This window comes from Neovison vison, chromosome 6 (genome assembly GCF_020171115.1).
Source record: "Neovison vison isolate M4711 chromosome 6, ASM_NN_V1, whole genome shotgun sequence".
NCBI lineage: Eukaryota > Metazoa > Chordata > Mammalia > Carnivora > Mustelidae > Neogale > Neogale vison.
In genome coordinates, this window is record NC_058096.1 from 223,170,282 (window position 1) to 223,193,244 (window position 22,963).

Here is a 22,963-nt window from a genome sequence, read left to right on the forward strand (position 1 = left end):
CTCCTACTTGGGTCTGTCATGCCTCCAGCCGGCGTGCCGGGAGCCTTCTGAGCTCAGGCTTTGAACAGAATATATCTGGATAATGAAAAGCAGCCCGAGCGCCCGGCTGGCTTGCGGGGTGGAGCGTGTGACTCTTGGTCTCAGCGTCACGAGTGCAAGCCCCACGCTGGGCGTGGAAATGCCTTAAGTAAAAAATCTTTATTTCACTTATTTATTTATTGGACAGACAGAGATCACAAGCAGGCAGAGAGGCAGGCAGAGAGAGGGGGAAGCAGGCTCCCCAACCAGCAGAGAGCCCGATGCGGACTTGATCCCAGGACCCTGAGACCATGACCTGAGCCGAAGGCAGAGGCTCAACCCACGGAGCCCCCAGGCGCCCAAGTACACATATCCTTAATACAATATGAATTGTGGGGGCGCCTGGGCACCTCAGTTGCTAAGGAGCTGCCTTCAGCTCAGGTGGGATCGAGTCCCACGTCGGGCTCCACGCTCAGCAGGAAGCCTGCTTCTCCCTCTCCCTCTGCCTGCTGCTCTGCTGATTATGCTCTCTGTCAGATAAATAAAATCCTCGAATAAATAAGTAAAACGTGAGTTGTATGCTTAAAAAGGTCCACACTGATGATGACGTGAAAAGAGTTGTCCTCGCCCGGGGTGCCGGGCCCCCTGCAAGCACGGAGATTTGAGCCGGTTTGAGACGGGACACGGAGTACGCGGCACAAGGCTCTGTGTCCACACGGGGTCACAGCCAGGCGGCCGGCCGACCCAGAGGAGGGCTATGCACGGGGTTCCCACGCAGGCTGACAGCCACCCCCTCGCCAGCCCTGTCACCGAACACGTCCGATCTGGATTCAGCCAACCCAAGGTGTGCGTTCGTCCCGCTCTGCCCACGGCTCTTCACGTGGACGCCTGCTGGGCCACACGGAGGACAGGCCCCCGCCCTCAGGACCATCCATGCTGGTGCCAGGGGCCCCCGAAGCACAAAAGAGGCGGGGGGCTAGTGAGAGCTGGGGAGTGTGGGGAAGGGATGAGGACACACAGCCACATGGGGGGCTGGTCTGCGGTGGTCACTGGGGTCCCTTCTGAACAGGTCCCCCAGGGCGAGGAGGGGTGAGGGAGAGGGAGGGGCCCTTGGGAGCACAGCGACCCGGCCTCTCCTCGGTGCAGAACACCGGCCGGCCGCAGAGAGGGGCGGCCCCCCACAAGGGGCTGCGGGTGACCGGGTGCCCCATCTCCGGGGACCAGGGAGGCTGGCGGCACTGACGGCGTGGCCCGCCCACACTCACCACTGCCCAGGTCCACAAACAGGTCGTCCTCAGTCATCTTGATCTCGTCGATCATCTGAGCGACCAAGTCGAAGGAGGTCTCCCCGTACACCTCCGGGGAGAAGGGCTCGTAGTTGTTGAGCTTCTCGGGGTCCGTGACCGAGTGGTTGTAGACCTGCTGCAGGATGTGCCGCAGGAGCCCGTTGGACGGCCGCGTGTTGAGCTTCATGGGCTGCGTGGTCCCCTTCCACTAGGGCGGCACAGAAGGCCCCACGTGCGTGACACGGGGCCCCGCCCCGCATGACAACCCCGCGTCCCGGCCCCAGCCCCGCCGCTCCCCAGACAGCAGAGGTCGTCGGCCTCAGAGCTGCCCCTTCGCCTGAAAGCCCATCTGGGAAAGGAAACGGTCACGGAAAGAGCCAGCGCCTGGCAGGTCCACGTCAGGAGCCTCAGGAGCCTGCCCCGTGCAGCTCCCGCTGGCCCGAGAAGGGAGTCCTCAGGCTCCCAGCCCCAGGGAACCACAGAGCCCCGACCCCGCACGGTCCACCCCCTCGGGCTACCTGCGGCCCGTGACTGCGGAACCGACCGCTCCTGAGGGCCTTCCCAATCTGGGGCCAAGCCACCGCCATGCAGCCCACGAGAGGCCACACGCCCGTCATGAGTGGCCCAGGTCAGCCCCAAGCCTCGGGCCCCACCTCCTGCCCAGGACCAAACCGAGGGGAGAGCTCTGGACGGAGGCAGTGGGAGGGCGCCCACACGGCTGACACAGAACTTCTCCAAACCCCGGTCCTTACAAGGAGCCTGGGACATACTGGTGTGATCCAGCAGTCCCCTCCCCTCCTGGCAGCAACCGTGAGGGGGTCGGCAGCCCAGAGCCCCCGCCAGTCCACACTAGGCCCTCAGAGCTGCGGGCCCGACAGCCCACCACAGCCTCCCCGACCGCAAGGCTCCTGCACGAGAACCCGCACCGCACCAGGAGCCCACGCTGCCTAGACAGCGAGCGGTCGCAGACACGGAGGGATGCACTTTCCAGAACCGCTCTGGCAGCCTGGCCTGGCCCCACTGCCTGTTCTTCGCCAGGCAAGGGCTCCGCAGGCCGCAGCACGGAGGCACGGGGCAGTGAGGACAGAGCCCCAGGCCTCTCCATAGTCGGAATATCCCAGAGGGCCGGCAGGAACGCGCTCACGACACAGCCGGCTGAGGGCGCCCGTGGGGCAGGGCGCCGACATGAAGGTCTGTGCGCGCGGAGACCCAGCGGGGAGCACCAGCATGCGGGGGGGGGGGCGGGGGCTGAGGACGCATCCGACCCCCAGCCCAGTCCCAGCAAAGGCCGGCCCCACGCCGCACCCCTGCACTCCAGGGCGGTCTGCAGGGGTCTGCAAGGTGTGTGTGACGACCACCCAGGAAATGGGAGGGGCAGTGGGTGGACCCCCCCCCCCCGGGGCCCTGGGGAGCAGACGCGCGTGAGGGGAAGGCAGAGGCCACCTACCAGCTGGTGGATGCTGTCGATGGCGCGGTTGTACTTGTCACAGAGCCTCTGCATGCTTTCGAAGCTGAAAGGCAAGGGCGAGAGGCCGGTCGCCGCGGAGCCCAGCACACGCCACAGGGGCCCGGCGGGGCTCTCGGGAGAGACGGCTCCTGGACAGGTGGCGCCAGCCGTCCCGAGGAGGCGCAGTCACAGGACACCAAGGAGAACCGCTGTGGCCAACAAGGCTGGGCCCAGGGTCGCACTGAGGCAGTCTCTGGCTACGCGGCGGCCTCCGGAGGTCAGGGCTCACAGGTCAAAGCCAAGGTCAACGGTGCGCCTGGCTGGTGTTAGGCGAGAAGGGGCTCTGCACAGCCTTCATAAAGCCCCGTGGCGGCCAGCTGGCCCGATGCACGCCCCACCTGCTCCCCAAGCTGGGCCCGCTGCCCCAGGGCCGTGCACACGGGCCTTACTTCCTTCCCGGGCTAGAGGGAGCCTCCACCTCAGCCCCGACTTGATGGGCATGGGGAGCACGTGGGGCAGAAGGGCCCCCTGGCTCTCCCAGCAGAAGAGGATCCCAACACTTTCCAAGACGGAAGCAGCACCCGTGAGGTGCCTACGGAGAGCCTACCTGGGGTTGTTCAACAAGACTACGCCCTCCCAAGCCCCCGTGCTCACTCCAGGTAGGACTCTCAATGATCCCCTGACCCGGGAGGTCCCCCCAGGAATGACTGCCTCCAGGGGCCACGGTACAATGTCTGGGGACATCCTGGCATTCGAAGGGGCGGGTCCAGGGATGCTACCCGGACGCTCCGCAGAGAACGGCCTGATGGAGGCAGTGCGGGGCGCAGGGGGCTCCCACAGCTGTGCTGCACTGGAGGGGGCGTCAGCCGGGGGCTCCGTCTGTAACACCCGCGCACACACACAGCAGCAAGGACCCTTCCTCCCTGAGCCGGACACCAGGAGCCTGGGAGAGGTCCCTCTGCACACAGGCCACGACCAAGCCGTGTGCACCCCACGCTGCCCGCCCCACGGACCCCACATCCTCGCGGACTGTCACATTCACCCAGAGAGCTCGCACATACCCTTCCTTTAGGACAGAAATTAAACGATTCAACGAAGCTGGTTCCCCGACAGCAAGGCCGAGGTCCCCCGTAGGACGGCCACAGTGGACAAGCAAGAGAAATGGAGAACAAGCGGGAAGACCAGGCCCTACCCAGGCCTGAGGCGTCCTCAGGAAGGACAGTGACCAAGCTGCCTCCAGGCTAATGTGGAGAACTCAGGAGCCCAAGAGCACCGATAGGCTCTGCCACTCTTCGGAACAGCGGGCCACGGCCACGGGCCACGGGCCACGGCCACCGGACAGACACTCTACCCCTCCCCCACTAAGTGCCGGGCCAGGTGGGGTCACGGGAACCAGGGCCGCAGCCCCGGCCCCAGCGTCTGCACGACACTCCTTCGTCCTCCTAATTGGCAAAATGAAAGATCCGAGACCTCTGGCTCCTAGTTTCTCGTGCTGTCCTCATAGGAAAACCCAGGCACCCCTTTGTCGTTTTACTTCCTGGGGTTCGCCTGCCCCTCGACAGCTGTGAGACCCCAGGTCCAGCGAGCCCCGGAGGAGGCCCGTCCCTGGGACGGTGCACAGGCACCGGCTGCCACCTTGCTTGGGAGAGAAATGAGGGTCCCCCACCGCGAGCCTGACCCCGCAGCCACACCAGTCCCTCAGCTGGATACCCTCAGCCTGGCCCCCCACAGCCATGCCCCGGCTTTCCTGAGCCGTCTGAGTACGAAGGGGAAGGGCCTCCAACAGCCTCTGCAAACAGCTTGCAGCAACGCTGCCCTGAGAAGCACGGGCTGCTCTGGGCCCGCACGGAGCACTCCACCCGCCACTGAGGGCCCGCTCCCCTGGCCAACAGGCACGGCCACGGCTCGCCCCCACACCCCCATCCCCACCCCCACCCCGCCGCCTGCGAAACGCACCCTGGGGGCAAGAGAGCCGCGCCCCAGCCCTCCGTGTGGGCCCTCGCTGCCCACCGCACGCACACCACCGGAGCCCACGGGGCCACCCCGCTGCCCAGGGGCTTGGGCTGCCCTGGAGCGAGGAGGGAGCACCAACGGTGGGCGAACGGTTAGATGCGGAACAAGGCAGGAGGCCGGGCCAAAGGGATCAGGGCTGCTGAGCAGACCAAGAAGCCTTCCAACAGAGGTGAGACCGGGTCACCACCACCTGGGCGCCGGGGCCTGGGAGGGGCCGGGGGGGCTCCTCCGGACTGGGCTCCTGATCGAGAGCAAGCCAGCAAAGCCCCAGAAGACACGCTCCTTCCGGGAAGACTGCAGAGCCGGTCTCCGCCTGCGGAGAGCTAGAGGGCAGGAGAGGGAATGCCAGCCCGCCTTCTCCGAGAGAAACAAAACTCCAGGCCGGCATTCCAGACACGGCCTCCCCTTCCCCGCCCACCCGACTGTGCTCCGAGATCCAGGACGCGCCTGCAGGAAACCACGAGAAGGGGCCACAGGGGCTGGAGGGGCAGTGAGGACCGAGCCCCCGAGACTCGGACCGGCCCCGTGAGGCCCGGCAGAGGCACTGTCCCCGGGGCCGGAGCGCTGGCCGCTGGCGGGCGGCCACGGGGAGAGCAGCCCCGGGCGGCCGGGGTGGAGGGGGCTGACTTCACACACACCGGGCGCCGTTTCCACAATGTGGCATTTCCAATCACGTCCCTGCTCGGACAGCCTCTGCCAGTATTTCATCATCGTTTCCTACCGAAATAACTCCGCGGGGCGACAGCCACCTCTAAAGGAAACTGCTGGCCAGCTCGCGCCGTCGAAGAAGAGCCGCCCGGAGGCCGCGGCCCCAGCCGGTGCGGAGAGGCGGCTCGGCTCACCTTTTGGTGTCGTAGTCGATGAGAACGTAATTCTCCATGGCCAGCTTGAGGTCCGGGATCTCCTCACAGACCCACCTGAAACACAAGAGCGGGGCCAACACTGACGACGGGTCTCATGCTCTATTTTTCACTCTCGACTCCCAAACATTAGAAAAGAAAAATCTTCATTATTCAACTCAACGAGCACAAGGGAAGAGGGAGGCATCGCTTGGGAACAGGCCGTGTGCCCGGGGGCTGGCGGCCAGCGCCCCAGACAAGCGGGCCGCTGCACAGGCGCGCGGAGACGCAGACGAGGGAGCCGGCAGAGCAGAGGGAGAGAGACACATGCCAGCCCGTCCCGAGGCCTAACCCTCGCTGGATCCTGACCCCACCTCGACAAAGAGCCCGAGAAAGGGGTCAACGCTCCACACGTTCAAGAGAACACTGGGGATGTCGCGGAAAGCGCCGGGCCGAGAGATCTAACAACTTAGATGAAATGAGCGACTTCCTGGAAAAACACAAACACGCGAAACCGACCCCCGGAGAGACGGGACGTCTTGACAGCCTGGACCTTGCTGAAGACCGGGACCCCTGATCAAGCGCCTCCTGCCAGGAGAGCCGGGTCCGGCTGGCCTCGCCGAGGAGTCCTGCCGCACCTTCAGGGAAGCAGGACAGCGGCGTGGTCAGCCGCACGAGGCCGGCATTATGATGCCGGAACCAGAGGGAGACGAAGCCGGCGTAGAACAGACAATCTACCCACCGACACCCCCCACGAGCGCCGGCACCACGACCCCCTAAAAGCACGCGCTCACCACGCGGAGTTTCCCGCAGCAACGAACCACCGTCCTTCGCCTCGTCAACAGAAAGTTAGACAATCGCCTCAGCAGACAGAAATCGCCCAAGCCAAACCCAAGCCCCACGCAGGGTAAAAACCCCGAGGAATCAAGAGGAGGAAAGAAGCGTGGGGGGGGCACCGCCGCATGCCCGCTGTCTCTGCTCTGCCAGTGGGCCCCCTGCAGCTCCAATCGGTGGGGACGGGAGGTACTGTCCCTGTGTCCCTGCATCCCTGCGTCCTGGAGCCCGACTCCCTCGCTGGAGCAGGAAGCCCCAGCTGCCGCCTCCAAACACACGTGCACAGAGCGGCACTCTGGCCCGGACCCTGCAGCCCCTCCCCACAAGACCCCTCCGCTCTCTGTCGCCAGGGCCAGCTGGGCAGGGCCCACCTCCAAACGTCCACCCGCCCAAGGGTCCCTCCAGTGCATCCACGCTCCCGCCCCACGAGCACGTCTCTTCGGTAAGCTCTCCGCTCGGCAGCACACTCAGCGTCCGTCAGGAACCCCGATGGGACAGGAGGGCACAGTTCCTGCGGACACCAGTGGACGGCTGGCGCAGACAGACCGCTCCCAGATGGGGGCAGGTGAGGGCGCCGGCCAGCACACCTCCTTCAACACTCTAGCCCGGGCCCTGGCCAGCGCCACGTGGCAGACAGCACAAAGACTAGGAAAGAAGCATCGTTCACAGACACACAATTTAATGGGCTACCCTAAGGAATTTACACAGAAGCTTCTAGAACTTACACGGATTGAGCAAGGTCACAAGACATGAGCTCAGTGAGCAAAAACGAGCTTTGTCTGCATATACCAGCAACAGAGAATTTTTAAATGAATTTTTTAAATGCCATTTAAAATGTCAGTAAAACATAAATATCTAGGGATTTTTTTTTAATATTTATTTACTTGAGGGGCGTCTGGGTGGCTCAGTGGGTTAAAGCCTCTGCCTTCGGCTCAGGTCATGATCTCAGGGTCCCGGGGTCGAGCCCCGCATCGGGCTCTCTGCTCAGCGGGGAGCCTGCTTCCTCCTCTCTCTCCGCCTGCCTCTCTGCCTACTGTGATCTCTCTCTGTCAAATAAATAAATAAAATCTTTAAAAAAAAAGATTTATTTACTCGAGAGAGAAAGTAGCATGTGCGTGCAGGGCTGGGGCAGGGGAAGAGGGAGAGAGAGAATCCGAAGCAGGGTTCCTGCCCCGTATGGAGCCCAACGTGGGGCACAACCTCACGACCCTGAGATCACAACCTGAGCCCAAACCAAGAGTTGGACGCTTACCTGACTCAGCCACGTGGATGCCCCTTTAGTGATAATTTTAATGAAAAATTTGTAAGACCTCTATATTGGAAACTGTAAAACACTGCTGAGAAAACCTGAAAACGAAAGAAACCAAAGGCAACCATGTTCACAGGACAGATGACTCAAACAGCCCTTTCCCCGGACCGAGCTGCCACCTCGAAGCGACCCTAGAACGCGCCCAGGACGCCCTCGGAGAACCGGACACGCTGACCCCGAGACCCGCGCGAAGACGGAGCCTGCAGCCTCCGTAAGCTTCACGGCACCGCCAGAGAGCTGACGGCCTCATCCCGAGACCCACCGCAGGTCTGGCTTCGGCAGCACATATCCTGAGACCCACCGCAGGTCTACGGTCACCGGAACTGCTGCTGGCGCAGGGACGGAGAGACACGCTGACCCAGCGCACAGGACAGAGGCCGGTGGACGTTTACACGGCTTTCGGATAAAAGCACCGAGACAACGTGCTGGCAAAACAGTCTTTTTAATTAATCTCGACCCCACAAATATAAACCCCAGCTGACACACGGGAACATCTGCCCGCCGCTGATCTTAACCCTAACACAAAGGCTGAAATCACGGAGCTTCTCGAGGAAAACAAAAGAGAACACCTTTGTGACTCGGGCAGGTAAAGATTTCCCGGACGTGACCCAGAGGCGTAACCGCCGAAACGGACGGAGACACTGCAGACGTCCGGGCCTGAAGGGGCCCTAAGAGCACAGCCAGCCGTGCGGCGCGTCCCACGCGTCCCACGGGCGCTCGCGGCTGGAACACGGCAGGAATCCTCACAGCTCGGCGAGGGGAAGCCGGCTCCGTGCCGACAAACAGCACGAACTCCTCTCCGCTGGAAGAAACCAGAGCCGCTGAGCTGTGGCCGACTCGCAGGTCGGGAACACGGGAACCTCGAGGTGACGTGGAACACCGCGGTTCTGGAACATACGGGCCTGCTCAAGAAGGGGGGCACGCCGAAGGGACAGGGCGCGCACAGAGAGCCCCGAAGAGCCAGCACAGGAAGCGGGGCGAGCCGCGGCGCAGCCAGGAAGCGCGTGGGAGCGCACAGCTCTGCGGAGAAGAGCGCCGGCCGAGCACCTCCCTTCGAGAACACAGCGGTAAGCAGTCGAGGCAGTGAGACCCACCTCTGGGCGCCAGAACCAGGGGGTGAAAGTCCAAGGAGAAAGGGGAGACTTGCAAGGTCTCCAGGGAGCTCCCCCAAGATACTTATTAATTAAACGGGGGTAAAGAGTGCCTATACCTCAGAGAAACGTGATGGACCAGGTGGGCAAGGTTAATGTCACCACAGGAAGAGAAAACGATGGGCTGTGTGCCTCCTGCTCCTCGAGAGCCCAGACACCTCCGTCAGACGCTGCGTGGCACCGAGTCCCTGACACTCAGGAGCAGACCACAGACCTACGCTACTTCATCCATAAGTACTTCAGCTTCTGCCTGTAGAAGTTACCACTTCTTTTAATACAACTACAGTGCATGGTCACATGTAGGACAAACATCAGGGATGGCAGGGAATTTCCTCAAACTCGCACAGGGCATCTGCGAAAAACTAGAGCTTTTACCCCTTCTATGCAAAACTGTACTGAAGGTCGCAGCCAATTCGATAAGGCCAAGGAGAAGAACTAACATCATGAAGACGGAAAGGAAGAAATAAAACTGTCCCTAGTCACAGACGATGTGCTTATTTCTACGAGTCCTAAGAAATCTACAAATCACGTACTAGAATCAATAAATTAAGCTAGAGATCATGGTTTATACGTGAAAGTCAACCGCATTCTTATTTACAAGCAGAAGGCAACTGGAAAGTAAAACTTAGCACAGAATCCTAACTACAGGCCTGCCAAAAGCTCAACTCTCTGAGAATGAATCCAGCCAATGGGTCCAAGACCCCCTCCCCAAGACGACAGAGCACCGCTGAGGGAAGTGCGGAAAGACCTGAGCGAGCTCAAAGACACACGCCATGTTCATGGACTGAAAGACCCAGTACAGGAAGCCTCAACGGCAAATCTCTCCGAGTGACCTACTGGCTCAGTGCTTCCTAACAAAATCATGCAAAAAACCGACAAGCTAATTCCAAAATTTACATGGAAATGCACAGGAGGTAGAATAACCAAAGCAACATTTAAAATTTTTTTTTTTTAAGAAGGCTCCACGCCCAGCACGGGGCCTGACCTCACAAGCCTGAGATCAAGACCTGAGCGGACATCGAGAGTCCAACGTTGGACTGACTGAGCCCCAGGCGCCCCGCCCGAAGCGCTACTTTAAAAGAAGGACAAAGGGGCGCCTGGGTGGCTCAGTGGGTTAAGCCGCTGCCTTCGGCTCGGGTCGTGGTCTCAGGGTCCTGGGATCGAGTCCCGCATCGGGCTCTCTGCTCAGCTGGGGGCCTGCTTCCTCCTCTCTCTCTGCCTGCCTCTCTGCCTACTTGTGATCTCTCTCTGTCAAATAAATAAATAAAATCTTTAAAAAAAAATAAAAGAAGGACAAAGGCAGAGAAGCGACTCTGCTCGGTGGAACGCCTGCTCTGCACGTGAGGCCACCCAGGTCTTCTCTGGTGACAGGAGACAGACGTGGGTCAGCGGGTCAGAAGCAACCCTGGAAATAAGCCAACTCCCACACCGTCGACTGACTTTGACAAGGGGGACGCGAGAACTGCACACAGAAGGGACGGTCTCGCTCACAGCGGTGCCGAGCTAGCGGCCGTGCGCATGCGCGACGGTCAGCGTCAACTCATACCCTGTCTCACACCGAACGACGTGCTCAGAATGGATGGAAAGACTCGGTAGAAAACCTAAACCGTAAAACTTCTAGAAAGCATAGGAGAAAACCCTTGTGACCTCAGATTAAGCAACTATTTCTCAGGAGGCAAAAACCCCACAAATTGTAAAAGAAAAATGTGGACAAACTGGACTTTATTCAAAGCTAAACTACGCCCTGCCCCAAAGACACGGTGAAGAGCGTGAGGAGGTAGGACGCCCGGGCTCAGGCGCTGAGGCCTCTGGCTTCAGCTCAGGCCGTGTGGGATCGAGCCCCGCGTCCGGCTCCTTGCACAGCCTCTGCCCCTCCCCCTGCTCGTACTCACTCTCTCTCTCCGACAAATAAATAAAATCTTAAAAAAAAGATACCAAGAGGTAAGCCACAGACCGGAAGAAAACATCTGCAGAATACACACCTGGTACCGGACTGGTAACGACAATATGTAAAGATCAGTGAAAATTCAAGAGTAAAATCAGCTCTTGAAAACAGGCAAAGGATGGGGAGCATCAGGAGTTACCAGGATAAGCAAGTTGGAGCCGCCGTGGACTAGCGCTGCGCAGCCCCGACTCGACCCGCAAACCCAGCCGTGTCAGCGCCCCACGCTGGTGGGCAGGGGAGCTGCGGGGACGGCCCCCCACGGCTTGCGGGGCACGGACCGCCCCTTGTAGCTCCTCTTAAAGTAAGTTGTCACCAAACCCAGCAAGCCCACTCCCAGGCCTTGACCCAGAAGAAAGAAAAGGCAAGTCTACAGAAAACTCCCACGTGAACGTTCGTAACGGCTCGATCTCAAATCGCCAAAGTCGAAAACAGCCGAGACACGGCCGCGGGCTGGCGGGATGAACGAGGTGTCGGCGACCCCACGGCAGCACAGCCCTCCGGAGGGAGAGGAGCAGGGACGGACCCGCACGACAGGGAGAGGCTCGACATCACGCGTGACTGAACGAGGTCAGGAAAAAGGAAAGGACGTGCCGGACGAGTCCTCGCAGGGAAACTTCCGGAACAGGCAGAGTAACCTGCCGCGGCTGAAAGCGGGTCAGGGGCTGGCTGGGGACAGTGGCAGAGGGCAGGCAGACCACAGAGGACATGAGGACACGGGCGCAGCGGGTGGAGGCGTCTGCCGGGGGCTGCCTCGCGCGCGGCGGTCGACACGCCCCTACCCGGTGTGGTACTGCCCGTCCACCTCCCCGCCTCCTCTAACGCTACAACTGTGGCAATGACAAAGTCGAAGGAGGTACCGATGACGCCTGAGTGGGGACGCGCTGGTCACCGTGAGGCTGGCGCGTGGCTACGTGGCTCAGGACACCCTCTGTCTAACACTGTGTCTGCTGGAAATTCTCCACGATGGAAAGTAAAGAGAGAGAAAGGACAAAATGAGGTGGCTCGTCACCTTGCCGGTGAACAGACCTCGTCTGCAGGGACAACGGGGAAGAAGGTGACGTGGTCTGGAGACCCGGGACGCGAGGATCAGGCCCGCAGAGGAGCAGCCCTGGGCAGCCCCCAGAGAGGACGAGGCCACGGCAAAGGGCCCACCCAGCTGCACCGGGACAAGCGGCCCGCGCCGCAGAGGCCGCCTGACTCCCAGCCCTCCCTGCTGACCCCCGCACTCCCACGCCCCAGCCAGCAGCCCTCTTCGAAAAGACCATAAACCAAACCCTGGCAACCGGCTAACACTACTGGCTGCTTCCGGGCCCGCACTACAACACCTGCGCACATCAGTTCACTTAAATTTGAAAGCAGTCTTGCAAGGAGGCATCGGTGGGCCCCCAAGCCAATCAGGCAGGCTCGGGCAGCGAGAGCGTCCCCGGCGCGTGGCCCCACTACCACGTGGCAGGAAGGGGACTCCCATCCCAGCTGGCCCTCCCGTCCTGGCTATTTCACAGGGCACCACCTGCCTAGCCCTGCCTCTGGCCACGGCAACCTCCTGCAGGCATCACGGCCACACGGTTAAGGATTCTGAGGAACGACACAGCAACAGACTCCACAGCCACGCAGACACACGAGGACAACAGGGTCGCTGACCACAGACTGTAGAGCCAGAAGCAGGTACAGAACCGCACCCAGCAGCCATGGCCGGCACTCTGCGGTTCCTTCCAGACCCCAGGCCAGCCCGGGAGAGAGCCCGCTAGAAACAGAAGGGCGGACAGCCTTCCTGTGGGTTCCGTCAAGGTCCCCCGCCAGGGGTTGGGGGGCCGGCACCTCTCTGCACAGCCCGGGACCACGCTGGTGAGAGGCTGACCGGGGCACTGAGAGAAGGAGCAGCCCCCGGGAGGCTGAGTCAGCACCAGGTCCCGGGGAAGGAGACGGAAGCAAGGTGGGGAGTGGAGGTGGGGACACCGTCTGTACCCCGCCAGCTCGGCAGCCCCTCAGAGAAGAGCCAAGGCTCAGAGAAGCACGGAGACCTGATCGGGGCCAAACGCAGATGGCCCCGACTGCTTCCCAAGTCGGCCGGCTGCTCACCGGGAGGAGCCATGCAGGGCTCCGCGGGCTCAGAGGACGGGCTGCAAGCCGAGAGCCCAGGTGGGGGGCTGCTGCGGGGGGCCCACCCCGTGAGACCCTGCCCACCCCGGCAGGTGCCACACTCACCGGATGGTCTCGATGATTTCGTGAGCAGCATCGTGGTGTTTGTCCTGAAAGACAAAGGGACAGTGTTCACACCCTCTAGTGATGCAAGGGGCAGGGACCAGGACGGCCTACCAGACGGCTCTGGCCTGGGCCCGGAGGTGCTGCTCTGGGACCCCTGCCCTGGCTGGACGTGCCGCCCTTGGGAAGACCTGCTCCTGCAACACTGCCCCCCCCACCAGCAGGCAGCGGGGCAGGGGCCTGGGATGGAGTCTCCGCCCTGACCCTCCCCTCCCGCCCCCGCCCCCATCCTTCGCGACTCCTCACCCCACCCCCCAGGTGCTACTGTAGCCTGGGAGCCACAGGCCTGGTTCTGACTTACAGAACCTCTCCAGGCCTCTGTTTTCCCGTCTGTGAAACGGGGTAACACCAGTAACTCAACCATGGGAAAAACCCACATGGCCGTCCTCCCGCCAGAGCACAGACACCCCCTAACCCCACAGCTGATCTCGGCGGGTCCCCACGGCACAGGGGCTCACTGCTGCTCCTTCCTCAAAGAGGGGGGCTGAGGGCTCGCTCCGGGCCTCTCGCTGGGGTCTGTGCGGCCAACGGACCCCAGACCTTGCAGAGCCCAGGGCCAGACACACCGAGTCCTCTTTCGGGCCCTGTCCCGATGCGAGCACGGCGCGGGCTGCCCCTCGGGGAGGCTGGGCACACACCCCGGCCACTTGCACCACCTCACGACAGACGCCTGGGGGCAAGCGCCCGGGGTCGGGGTCATCACAAGTCCAAGGACCGCGTGCCCTGCCCTTGCGTCCGTAGGGCAGCCCCGTGAGGACGGGGTTCTCACAAAACGGAGCTCACCCGCTTCGCGTGCACACCTCGGCGGCTTTTCAGCCTTCCCGAGTCGCGTGAGGAAGGCACTAACCCAGGACACTGTCGTCGCCCCTCCGGACCCCCGACCCCGCCGGCCGCCACCCTCCTCCCCTGGCCACTGCCAGTCCACGCTCGTCTCTGTGGTCTCGCGGTCTCTGGACATTCCACGTGAAGGGAATCACACATCGTGTGGCCTTCTGTGCCAAATCTTAACTTTTTTTTTTTATTAGATTTTATTTACTTATTTGACAGAGAGATCACAAGCAGGCAGAGACGCAGGCAGAGAGAGAGGAAGGGAAGCAGGCTCCCCGCTGGACAGAGAGCCCGATGCGGGGCGCGATCCTAGGACCCCGGCATCAAGACCTGAGCTGAAGGCAAAGGCTTTAACCCACTGAGCCACCCAGGCGCCCCAAATCTTAACTTTTTAAAGGCAAATCAAGAGGCAACTTTTTGTGTTCTTAGTAACATCCTCCAACTGACAAAGGATCAAACGACACACGTCACTACACTAGTGGTCCTGTGACGGGGACACGGCGCGGGCGGGGCGGGGCGAGACGGAAGGCAGGCAGCCCCGGGGTCCCAACCGCCGGCACCGACCGCAGCACTGGCTGCCCACTCAGAAACCGGGGGTGGGGCCGCTGATGGGAACCGGCAGCCCCTGGACCTCCCGGCACGGGTCAGAAGACTACTGGGGCAGCTCTGCTGGGCACGTGAAGCCAGCTTTAGCCCAACTTCAGAAGGTCTTAAAGGAACAAGGGGGATTGGCCGCAAGGGGAGCCTCCCGGCAGGCGGCGAACACAGCAGGCCTGGCCCGGCACTACCTGCCCCCGCGTCCTGAGGAAGGAACATGGAGCCGGCGGACACCCCCGGCCTCCGACACGGGAGCCCAGGCTCTGTCGGCGAGCCACGCCAGCGTGGGTCCCAAGGACGCGGGGACACACTCGAGTGCTCCGATCGCCGGGAGGGCGCACGGAGGGAGGAGCTGGGGGACCCCCCAAGGAAACCGCTCCTCCGCCCCGTCTGCTACCTTCAGAGCCCCCCACGCTCCCCGGGGCATCTCCCTGACCTGGCCAGAGCGTTGGAAATAAGGGGGAAGCCACAGTTCCTTCTGCGAGACCACGCGCCCGAGCGCCCACACCGCGGAGCGCCCCGCGCCCGCGTGCACCGACCTTGGCCACGCGCTGTGACCGCAGTCCTCGGGCCCGTCACCCGGCGAGCCTGTCCGCTTGGCCCTCGGTCCACACCTGCCACGCAGGCACCAGTGAGGCAGGAGACCTGGCAGCGACAGCGAGGCGGCAAGCACAGAGCTCAGGAGAGCGCACGGCCCGCGCAGGGGACTGTGTCGCACGACCTGGAGCCCTCCGCGGGCACGGCCAGCGGTCACCTTGCAGGCGGAGACGCCGTGCGCCAACCTGCCCCAAGCGCCTCCCACGAGGCCACGGGGGCCTGAAGCAAGGCCAGGAGACAGGGCAGCACCCACCGCCGCAGCGAGGAGCGGCCCGGGCGGAGGGGTGGGCCATCAGGGCGCCTGCCCGGCGGTGACACTTCCCGCAACGATCCCATAAACCAGAGGGCACAGGTAAGCTGCACGTCATCCGAATGAAATGGTGACGCTTCCAAGGACAGCATCACGAAAGCCGAAAGACAAACCACAGAACGAGAGGAAAATTCTGCCAGTCGTTCTCTGGGGCAGCGTCTGTAACCCCACAGGCACACCTCGCCGGGCCGCGCTGTGCAGACAGGGCGCTTTTCCAAGCCCAGGGTCGGCGCCCACCCGGGAGGAGCCCGTCTATCGGCACCGCGTTTCCCAGGGCGGTGGCTCCCACGGTGTCTGCTCGCGACATTTCTAACTTCCCTGCGTGTGCTGCGGTGGCGCTGCCTCGCTGAAAGCAGGGGACGTTAGCGTTTCCCGCGAGTGTGTTCTCTTCAAGGAGCCCACGCTGCCTTCTTCAGCCGTCATGACACGGCACGCTGACCAGACACGGCGCGTAACCGGGAAACCACACAATCCACGTTGAACTGCGACACCTGCTTCACTGCGGGGCTCAGGACCCGCGGGACCCCCGTGTGTGCCTGCGAGTACCCGGACCGCGAACCACTCCCAATGGAAACACAAGAAGGGCCGTAAAGCACCAACCGACACGGTCACTGCTACAAAGAAAACAGCTCTGTGGCCAGCCAGTAAGACCAGTAAGGACACGAAAAGACGCTCCACCCTGAGCCAGGAACGGACACGAGGCAAAACCACAAGGATGGCCAGAGTCCGAACGACGGACACTGAGCGTTGGGGCAGGAGGACCTTCACACCTGGCTGGTGGGCAAGGAAAGGGGTGCGGCCGCTCTGGAAAGCAGTCTGGCAATTCCTCCCACGTTTAAGGGGAATTTCCCCATGGCCCAGCGATTCCGCCCATGAGCACACACCCGAAAGCAAGCTCGTACAGCCCCACGAAGACCTGAAGATCCGCGCACGCGTTCACAGCAACGGGGCTCCTCGCCGCCAAAAGCTGGAAACAGCCCCAGCGTCCGCCAGCGGGTGAGCGAATACAACCCGCCCCCGCACACGGAGCGGCCCCGGCCCCAGCAGGAGCGGCGCCCCCATGCGCTGTCCCGGGACGGACCGAGCCCACGACGCGCAGGGAGGGAGCCAGACACAGAGGGCACGCGAGGTGTGAGTCCACGCGTGTGACACGCCCAGACCGTGCTCCTCCGCACACAGGAAGGACGCTCGCGGGAGCCGGGGATGGGGGGTGGGGGATGCCTGCGGACGGGGACGGGGTTTCTTTGGGGAGATGGAAGGTTCTGGAATTGACCGTCGTGAGGATTGCACAATTCTGTGAATGCGGCACACTCAACGCGTGAGGTACCTGGTACAGGACTTTCCCTCCAGCAAAGCTGCTGACGGACCTCCACACGGGCAATGACGCCCGGGAAAGCACCCCCAGCCCAGGAAACACTCGTCCGATGGCCTCTCCTGCTGCCGCCCCACGACCCTGCGGGGGACCCAGACTCACGGCCTTGGCAGGAGCTCACCTGACGGCTGCACTGACCGCCCTGCAGAGCCCAGCAGGCCCCACGCTGGGTCACAGGGTCTCCAGAAGAGACCGTCAGACCCACACAGCACAAGGACAAGCAGCTACGGAGGGGAAGGTCGCAGGTTTGCAGCTTTCCACTAAATCTCTCCCAACCTCATGAGACCGCACGCCAGGGCCCCCGGCTGCGTCTGCTCCGGGATTCCCGAGCACACACCACGAGATAGTAAATGCTGCCACCGGGGATGAATCTGTTACACAGCCACAGCTAACCGGCACACAGTTTGTGCGAAGGCTGCCGGGCCGGCCCGGAGCACTGCCCACGAGAAAAGGTTCTGCGGGAGCGGGACGTGCCGGGAATTCCGGGGCCCCCACCCCTCCCCCTGGCCTCGCAGGAGCCCACACAGCCGGCCCGGCTGACTTGTCTCACACCAGATCCGCAGACCTGGAAAGGCAGAGGTGCCTGGAATTCGATCTCCGCTGGTGAGAAATTGAAATCCAGCTTTCCCAACGCTTTCAAAGCGGGAAAAGGGAAGCACGACATTTACAACGGCTTCTAAAGGTCTCAAAACGCCCCTTCGGGGGACGGGCCAGCTGCCACCAACGGCCCTGAGGTATATAGTTTAAGATGCACTGATCACCATGAATGATTCAGGACCGTCGGGGCTGCGGCCTGTCCTTACTGCCCCACAGGCTTCCGGAGAAAGAGGCCAGAAGCCGCCCGGAAAAGTTAGATTGAGCGTGGCCCTTGGCAGCCGCATTTGTGAGCGCCCCTGTCCTGTGACCCAGGAATACCCTGTCCTCCTCCTCCATCGTAGGAGCCCTGGAGTCCTGGTGTCCTTACAGGGACCCCGCTGCGCACACACACAGCCCACGTCCCCAGCCTGGCGCTGGCCACAGGAGGAACGTCTGCCTGCAGAGAACCGCCTCCCTCCCTCGCCACTAGCGGCATCAGAGCGCCCACGCGGAGCGCGGGGAGAGGCCCTTCCACGCGGAGCCCGTTCAGTGAACGCAGCTAACTGGGAAGCGGGCGCCAGGCGCCAGCGGCACTAGGCTAGGCCCCGCACCTCGGGGACCCACGGAAATGTCCGTGACAACCACGACCTGTTCCTGCCTTACACTGCACACCACACGGGGCAGTCGCCACCCCCGGAGAGGACACGACACGCTATCCCTGCCGCTACCGCTTGGCTCCTCAACCCCGGTGGCAGTGTGACTGCCCGGCACGGACGGTGCGTGGAGGGCACACGCACCGAGGGACAGAGCGCACGGGGAGCCCCAGCTGCCTCACTAGCCCAGGCCCGGCCCCTTCTTGTACCTGAGGAAAGCGTCGGGACAAGAACTCAAGGTCTGGCTCCACCACCAGCCTGTCCCTGGCAGGTGTGCAGGTTCCCCCCCAGGCCCAGGAAGCGTGGACAGGAGGGTCTTCGAGACGTCCTCCGCAAGGGCATGCGCAGGCTACCGCACGCCAGACCTCCTGCACTGCAAACATCTGCACGGCTGGAGGGCGCTGGGGCCAAGGGTGAGAGGTGGACGTAGAGCCCAGGGGAGACCAAGAGCTGAACACTGGGGTGTGCACGGGGGGGGGGGGGGCACCGCCGGCTCCACGGCCCTGACTGCCGCTGCAAGACTGACACCAGGGAGTGCCCTCGGCTTCCCTCAGGAATCACAGCCGGAGGCCAAACCCGAGCCCACGCTCACAGGCCGCACAGAGCAGCTTCGGAATCCCACGCAGGGCTCCCGAGCACAGACCCCCACCCCCACCCCGCAACAGCCTCCGGTGCGGCAGCTCTGTGGGTCTGGGAACCTGCATCTCTAACAGGATCCGGGGTGACGCGAAAGCTGCGGCCCGACCCAGCCCGGAGGAACTGCCGCGGACAGGCCAGTGATGTGCAAACACAGCTCTCGGGGGCAGAGGACAAGGAATGAAGGCAGGGGGATGGGTCGGGCAGGAGGCCTGCTGTCTGCCGCCTGTGCACCTCAACAGCAGGGCTCTGACGGCCGAGATCTGGTGGGGGTGGAGAAGGACACGGTGCAAAGTCAGCAGGCGTCCAGAACACTCAGTCCGGAAGGGAGCCCTGCAGTGTGGAGAACACAGGGCCCCGGGCCAGGCTGAGGAGCTCCAGCCTCACGCACCTGCCCGCGTGCCCGGGCACCTGGGAGCGGGGTCAGGGAGCAGCGGTGAGGACAGCCGACCCACAGGACCTGAGCATCAAGAAGGCACAGGCTTTCCTGTGAAAATGAGCAAATTCACGCAGCGCGGCAGGGATCCCAGCCTGCAGAGCATCAGGCCAGCCGCGTCCCCGGCCCGCCGACGTCTGCACCCCAGCAAGGGCAGAGCCAGGGGGGCAGCAATGGGGACTCTGCCCCGCGGGCTCCGGGAAGGCGGCAGAAGGCACCCTGCCAACCACACCTGAGGACAGGCCGAGGCGCCGCAGAGGTGTGCGCGACAGACACAGGCCTCCCGAGGGAGCACAAACACGGAGCACGGCGCCCAGGCGGGGCCGTCGTAGGCGGGGCCGTCGCAGGCGGGGGCCGGGCTCAGCCAAGCCGGCTGGGTCTGCCAAGGCTCCCAGGCAGCCGCCGCGGAACACGGACCCCACAGGGAAGTGCTCGGGGGGCTGCCGCGGGGCTGGATACTGAGGCCCAGGGAGACTGTAAGGAGAGAAGGTTTGGGTCGCCCCAGTCCACTCGCTGGAGCCCTGCCGCCGTGGAACGGTCGCAGGAGACGGGGCCTTCGGGAGACGTTAGGGTTAGGGGAGGTCACAAATGCGGGAACCCCGTGGGACTCGTGCCCTCGGAGGGGATGAAGGGACAGAGAACTCCCTCTCGGCCGCCTGTGGACACAGCGAGAAGCCGGGGCCGCCGACCAGGAAGTGGGCCTCCCCCAGGTGCCAACCCCGCCGCCCCCCGTGGCACCCCGTTACCACAGGCCAAGCAACAGCCCCCAGGGCACAGACCGTGCACGGCCAGGCTTCACAGGGTGACCCAGGAGGAACGGAGGGGACACACAGCTGGCTGAGGAGGAGCAGGCCTCCGGCCGAAGGCAGGGAGGAGGACCCAGGTGGAAAAGCAGCAGCAGCAGCAGCACAGTCGTCACAGACAAAACGCACTTCTGCAGCCGCCGGGAACCCCGGAGCGGCCCAGGCACTCTCCACGGCAGCTGCCCGCACCCGGCGGAAAACCAAGCACCGCCAGGAGGCCCCCGCCCCAGAGAACCCATGTGGAGAGACGGGCCCTCGAAGCAGGGGCGAGGGCTGGGCGGGGCACAGCTCCTTGGCAGATTTAAATCCGGTTTGCACAGCCGTGCCTCAGCCCTGGTTCTCCCCTCCACAGGGCTCTGAAAAGGAACTAGGCTCCTCGGAGGAATGGCGGGTTCCAGGGCCGAGGCACAGAAAACACAAGAGGAGCAGGGACAGCCTGGGCACCAGGTGGGAAAGGCACGTCCCCCGAGAGGCACAGGCAGGCCCCAAGCCCAGGAGAAAGCCTGGAGGCACTCCCGGGGGCAGCCCCAGAATGTGAGTGACAAAGTCCTCGCAGACTGAACCGCCAGCCGGAGAAGGCCGTCCCCACGAGGCTGCACCGGCTGGAGTGAGGGACAGACGCAGGGCTTCGGGAGGGGAACTGCAGTACGGCGGAGGGCGATGGAGGGAAGGGGAGGTCCCCCATGTGCAGACAAGGTCCCCCCGAGGTCCCGGACAGCATCACAGGCCCCTTCCCCTCTCCGGGGGCAGAGCAGCACCCTGACCGTGGCTGGGGGAGGGACCCAGCAGTGCCACCGAGACCAGGGCTCCAGGTCAGCACCATCCACGGGAAGGTGCCAGTGGCCTCGGACGTGGTGCCCGAGGACACCCAGCGTCCACCCTCGGAACGCCTGCCAAGGGCGCAGGAGCCTCTAACCACCCACTCGCGCCCCCTGCAGGGTGGGCAGGTCACGACAGGGGCCCGTCTGGGGAGGGACAGCGCAGGTTACAGCCGGGAACAAAGGACAACTAAACACTACAGGGGCCCGGGGCTGGACCTGAGCAGGCAGGGACATGGGGTGGCAGGGTCCTGAGTGTCCTCAGCACGGAGCCCGGGCGGGGGTCCCGGTACCACGAGCAGCTGAGCAGGGGCACAGGAACTCAGGTGCATGCGCGCCAGGCTCTCCTGTCTGAAATCCTCTCCGGGGGGCCTGCGGGGCTCAGGTGGCGAAGCGACTGCTTGCAGCTCCGCTCATGTTCCCGGGGCCCCGTCAGGCTCCCTGCTCAGTGGGGCGTCTGCTTCTCCCTCTTCTCCCCACTTGTGCACTCTCTCAAATAAATAAAAACCTTTCCCAGGGTAACAATGCTGCCCAGAAAGGTCAGACGCAGAAGGTCCTCCAGAGGCCGACAAACCAGAGAGGTGCTATCGGGGTCTGTGTGCGCTCCGGGCCCACGCAGGGCCCTCAGCCCGCCCCACCCCCACCCCAGGCCTTCCCATGCACCTGCTGGAGACACTGCCGGCTGCCTTCTCACTCGGCAGGACTGCTATCAAGATCCCACACTTAGGGGTGCCTGGCCGGCTCAGTGGGGACTGCATGCAACCCTTGGTCTCCGCTTGTGAGTTCAAGCCCTACGTTGCGCCTACAGCTTACTTGAAACAAAGGCGGGGGGGGGGGGGCGGACAGGATACTTCAAGTCTTCTGAATACGTTAATAATTCCATGAATTTTACAGTATCTTTCCCCCACTGAATTTTTGTATTTCTCAACTCAGAAATAAGGAAAACGTGTACTATAACACCCACAGTGAGGAATGTAACAGATTACTCTGAAACTGTTTCAACATGGTTATCTGCTATCTTGACAATCACCTTAAATTTCATCCAGAAGCTGCCCTTTCACAGATATCATGACACGGGCTTGTGACGAAGTAAATGCTCGCTCCTAATCGCTCTGACACAGAGAGCGTCACTTCTGAGTTCATGGTTAAGCCGAGCCGAGGGAGCAAAACACCAATTCAAATATGTACAGTGACAGCACATTTTCTGGTTCAAATAAGCAAGAATCCAAAGACAGGCCACGTGCTCAAGTAAGTAAGGAGCAAAACACCGCCGTGAGAAGGCTGGGGCGGGACGGCACTGATCCATCCGGGGCGTCAGCCTGCAGGGGAGGAAGGTCAACACGCAGGGCCCAGAGTGGGCAGGAAGCGTGTGGGAGCTCCCCCGAGGCAGAGGGCAGCTCCTGACGGTGCTCTGGGAGGTGAACAAGGGGTCAGGTCTGCGGTTCACACTGAGCCCTCAGGAGAGACTGCAGAGCAGGCCAGGGCCAGAGGCCGGGGACCAGGGTCAGGCTGCCACGAGCCCGGGCAGGCCGAGGGCGCTCCCGCGCAAACCCAGTGAGCCACCTCGCACATTAAACCACGTGTGGGGCCTGCACCCGAGGCCGTGCAGTCTGCAAGGAGCGAGACTCGGGCCAGGTCTGGTCGTGTCTGTGCGGGGCTCCCTCCTCTGCACGCCGGACCCCGTGGGGACATGTGCTGGTCCTCCTGCCAGACCAATGCTCGCAACTGCTGGGGTCTTCAGACAGCGCGCACCCACACAGGGAGAGACGCGCAGGGGCCACGACCTCCCGGCTCCCAGCCCTGGTGTCCAGGCAGCAATGGGCACCCCTGGGGCTCTGGGCCTGCCGCCTGCGGTAGGGGGCGGCACAGGGAGAGAGGGGGACTTAAAGACCCACACAGCGACTGCAGTCACACTGGGGGCTCACACGTCGATTCTTGGTGATCATTTGCCAGTGGCCACACCGCAGGCCTGGCACGCCGCTGGCATGGCGTGGCCTGGGGCTCCCCTGCCCTGGAGGGTTGGGGGCTGCAGTTCTGGCAGGCCCTGTCCTCTGAGCAGCCCCGTCTGAGCTGGCGCTGGGCAGCGTGGCCCCTGGAGGGGTGCGGCGGAGGTGGTGGCGGGAGCCAAGCCCTCCTTCCTGGTGAGTCATTGCTGGCTGGCGTCACAGAGCTGAGACATTCCCTGCGAGCCGGCGTGCGTCACAGGTGAGCGGCTGGGGGGGGGGGTGTGGCG

At 63.1% G+C, this 22,963-nt stretch overlaps 1 protein-coding gene across 3 annotated transcripts in view; it reads right to left on the reverse strand.

Annotated features, from left to right (window-relative positions):
• The window catches only part of DOT1L (DOT1 like histone lysine methyltransferase), a 59,820-nt gene that overhangs the window by 33,043 nt on the left and 3,814 nt on the right, over nt 1–22,963 (reverse strand). For all 3 annotated transcript variants that reach the window (XM_044254617.1, XM_044254618.1, XM_044254616.1), the window contains exons 2-5: nt 13,048–13,091; nt 5,607–5,681; nt 2,752–2,815; nt 1,284–1,512 (exon numbers count right to left, since the gene is read on the reverse strand). In XM_044254617.1, coding sequence (XP_044110552.1) covers nt 1,284–1,512; nt 2,752–2,815; nt 5,607–5,681; nt 13,048–13,091 — 412 coding nt within the window. The remainder of the gene's footprint in view (nt 1–1,283; nt 1,513–2,751; nt 2,816–5,606; nt 5,682–13,047; nt 13,092–22,963) is intronic.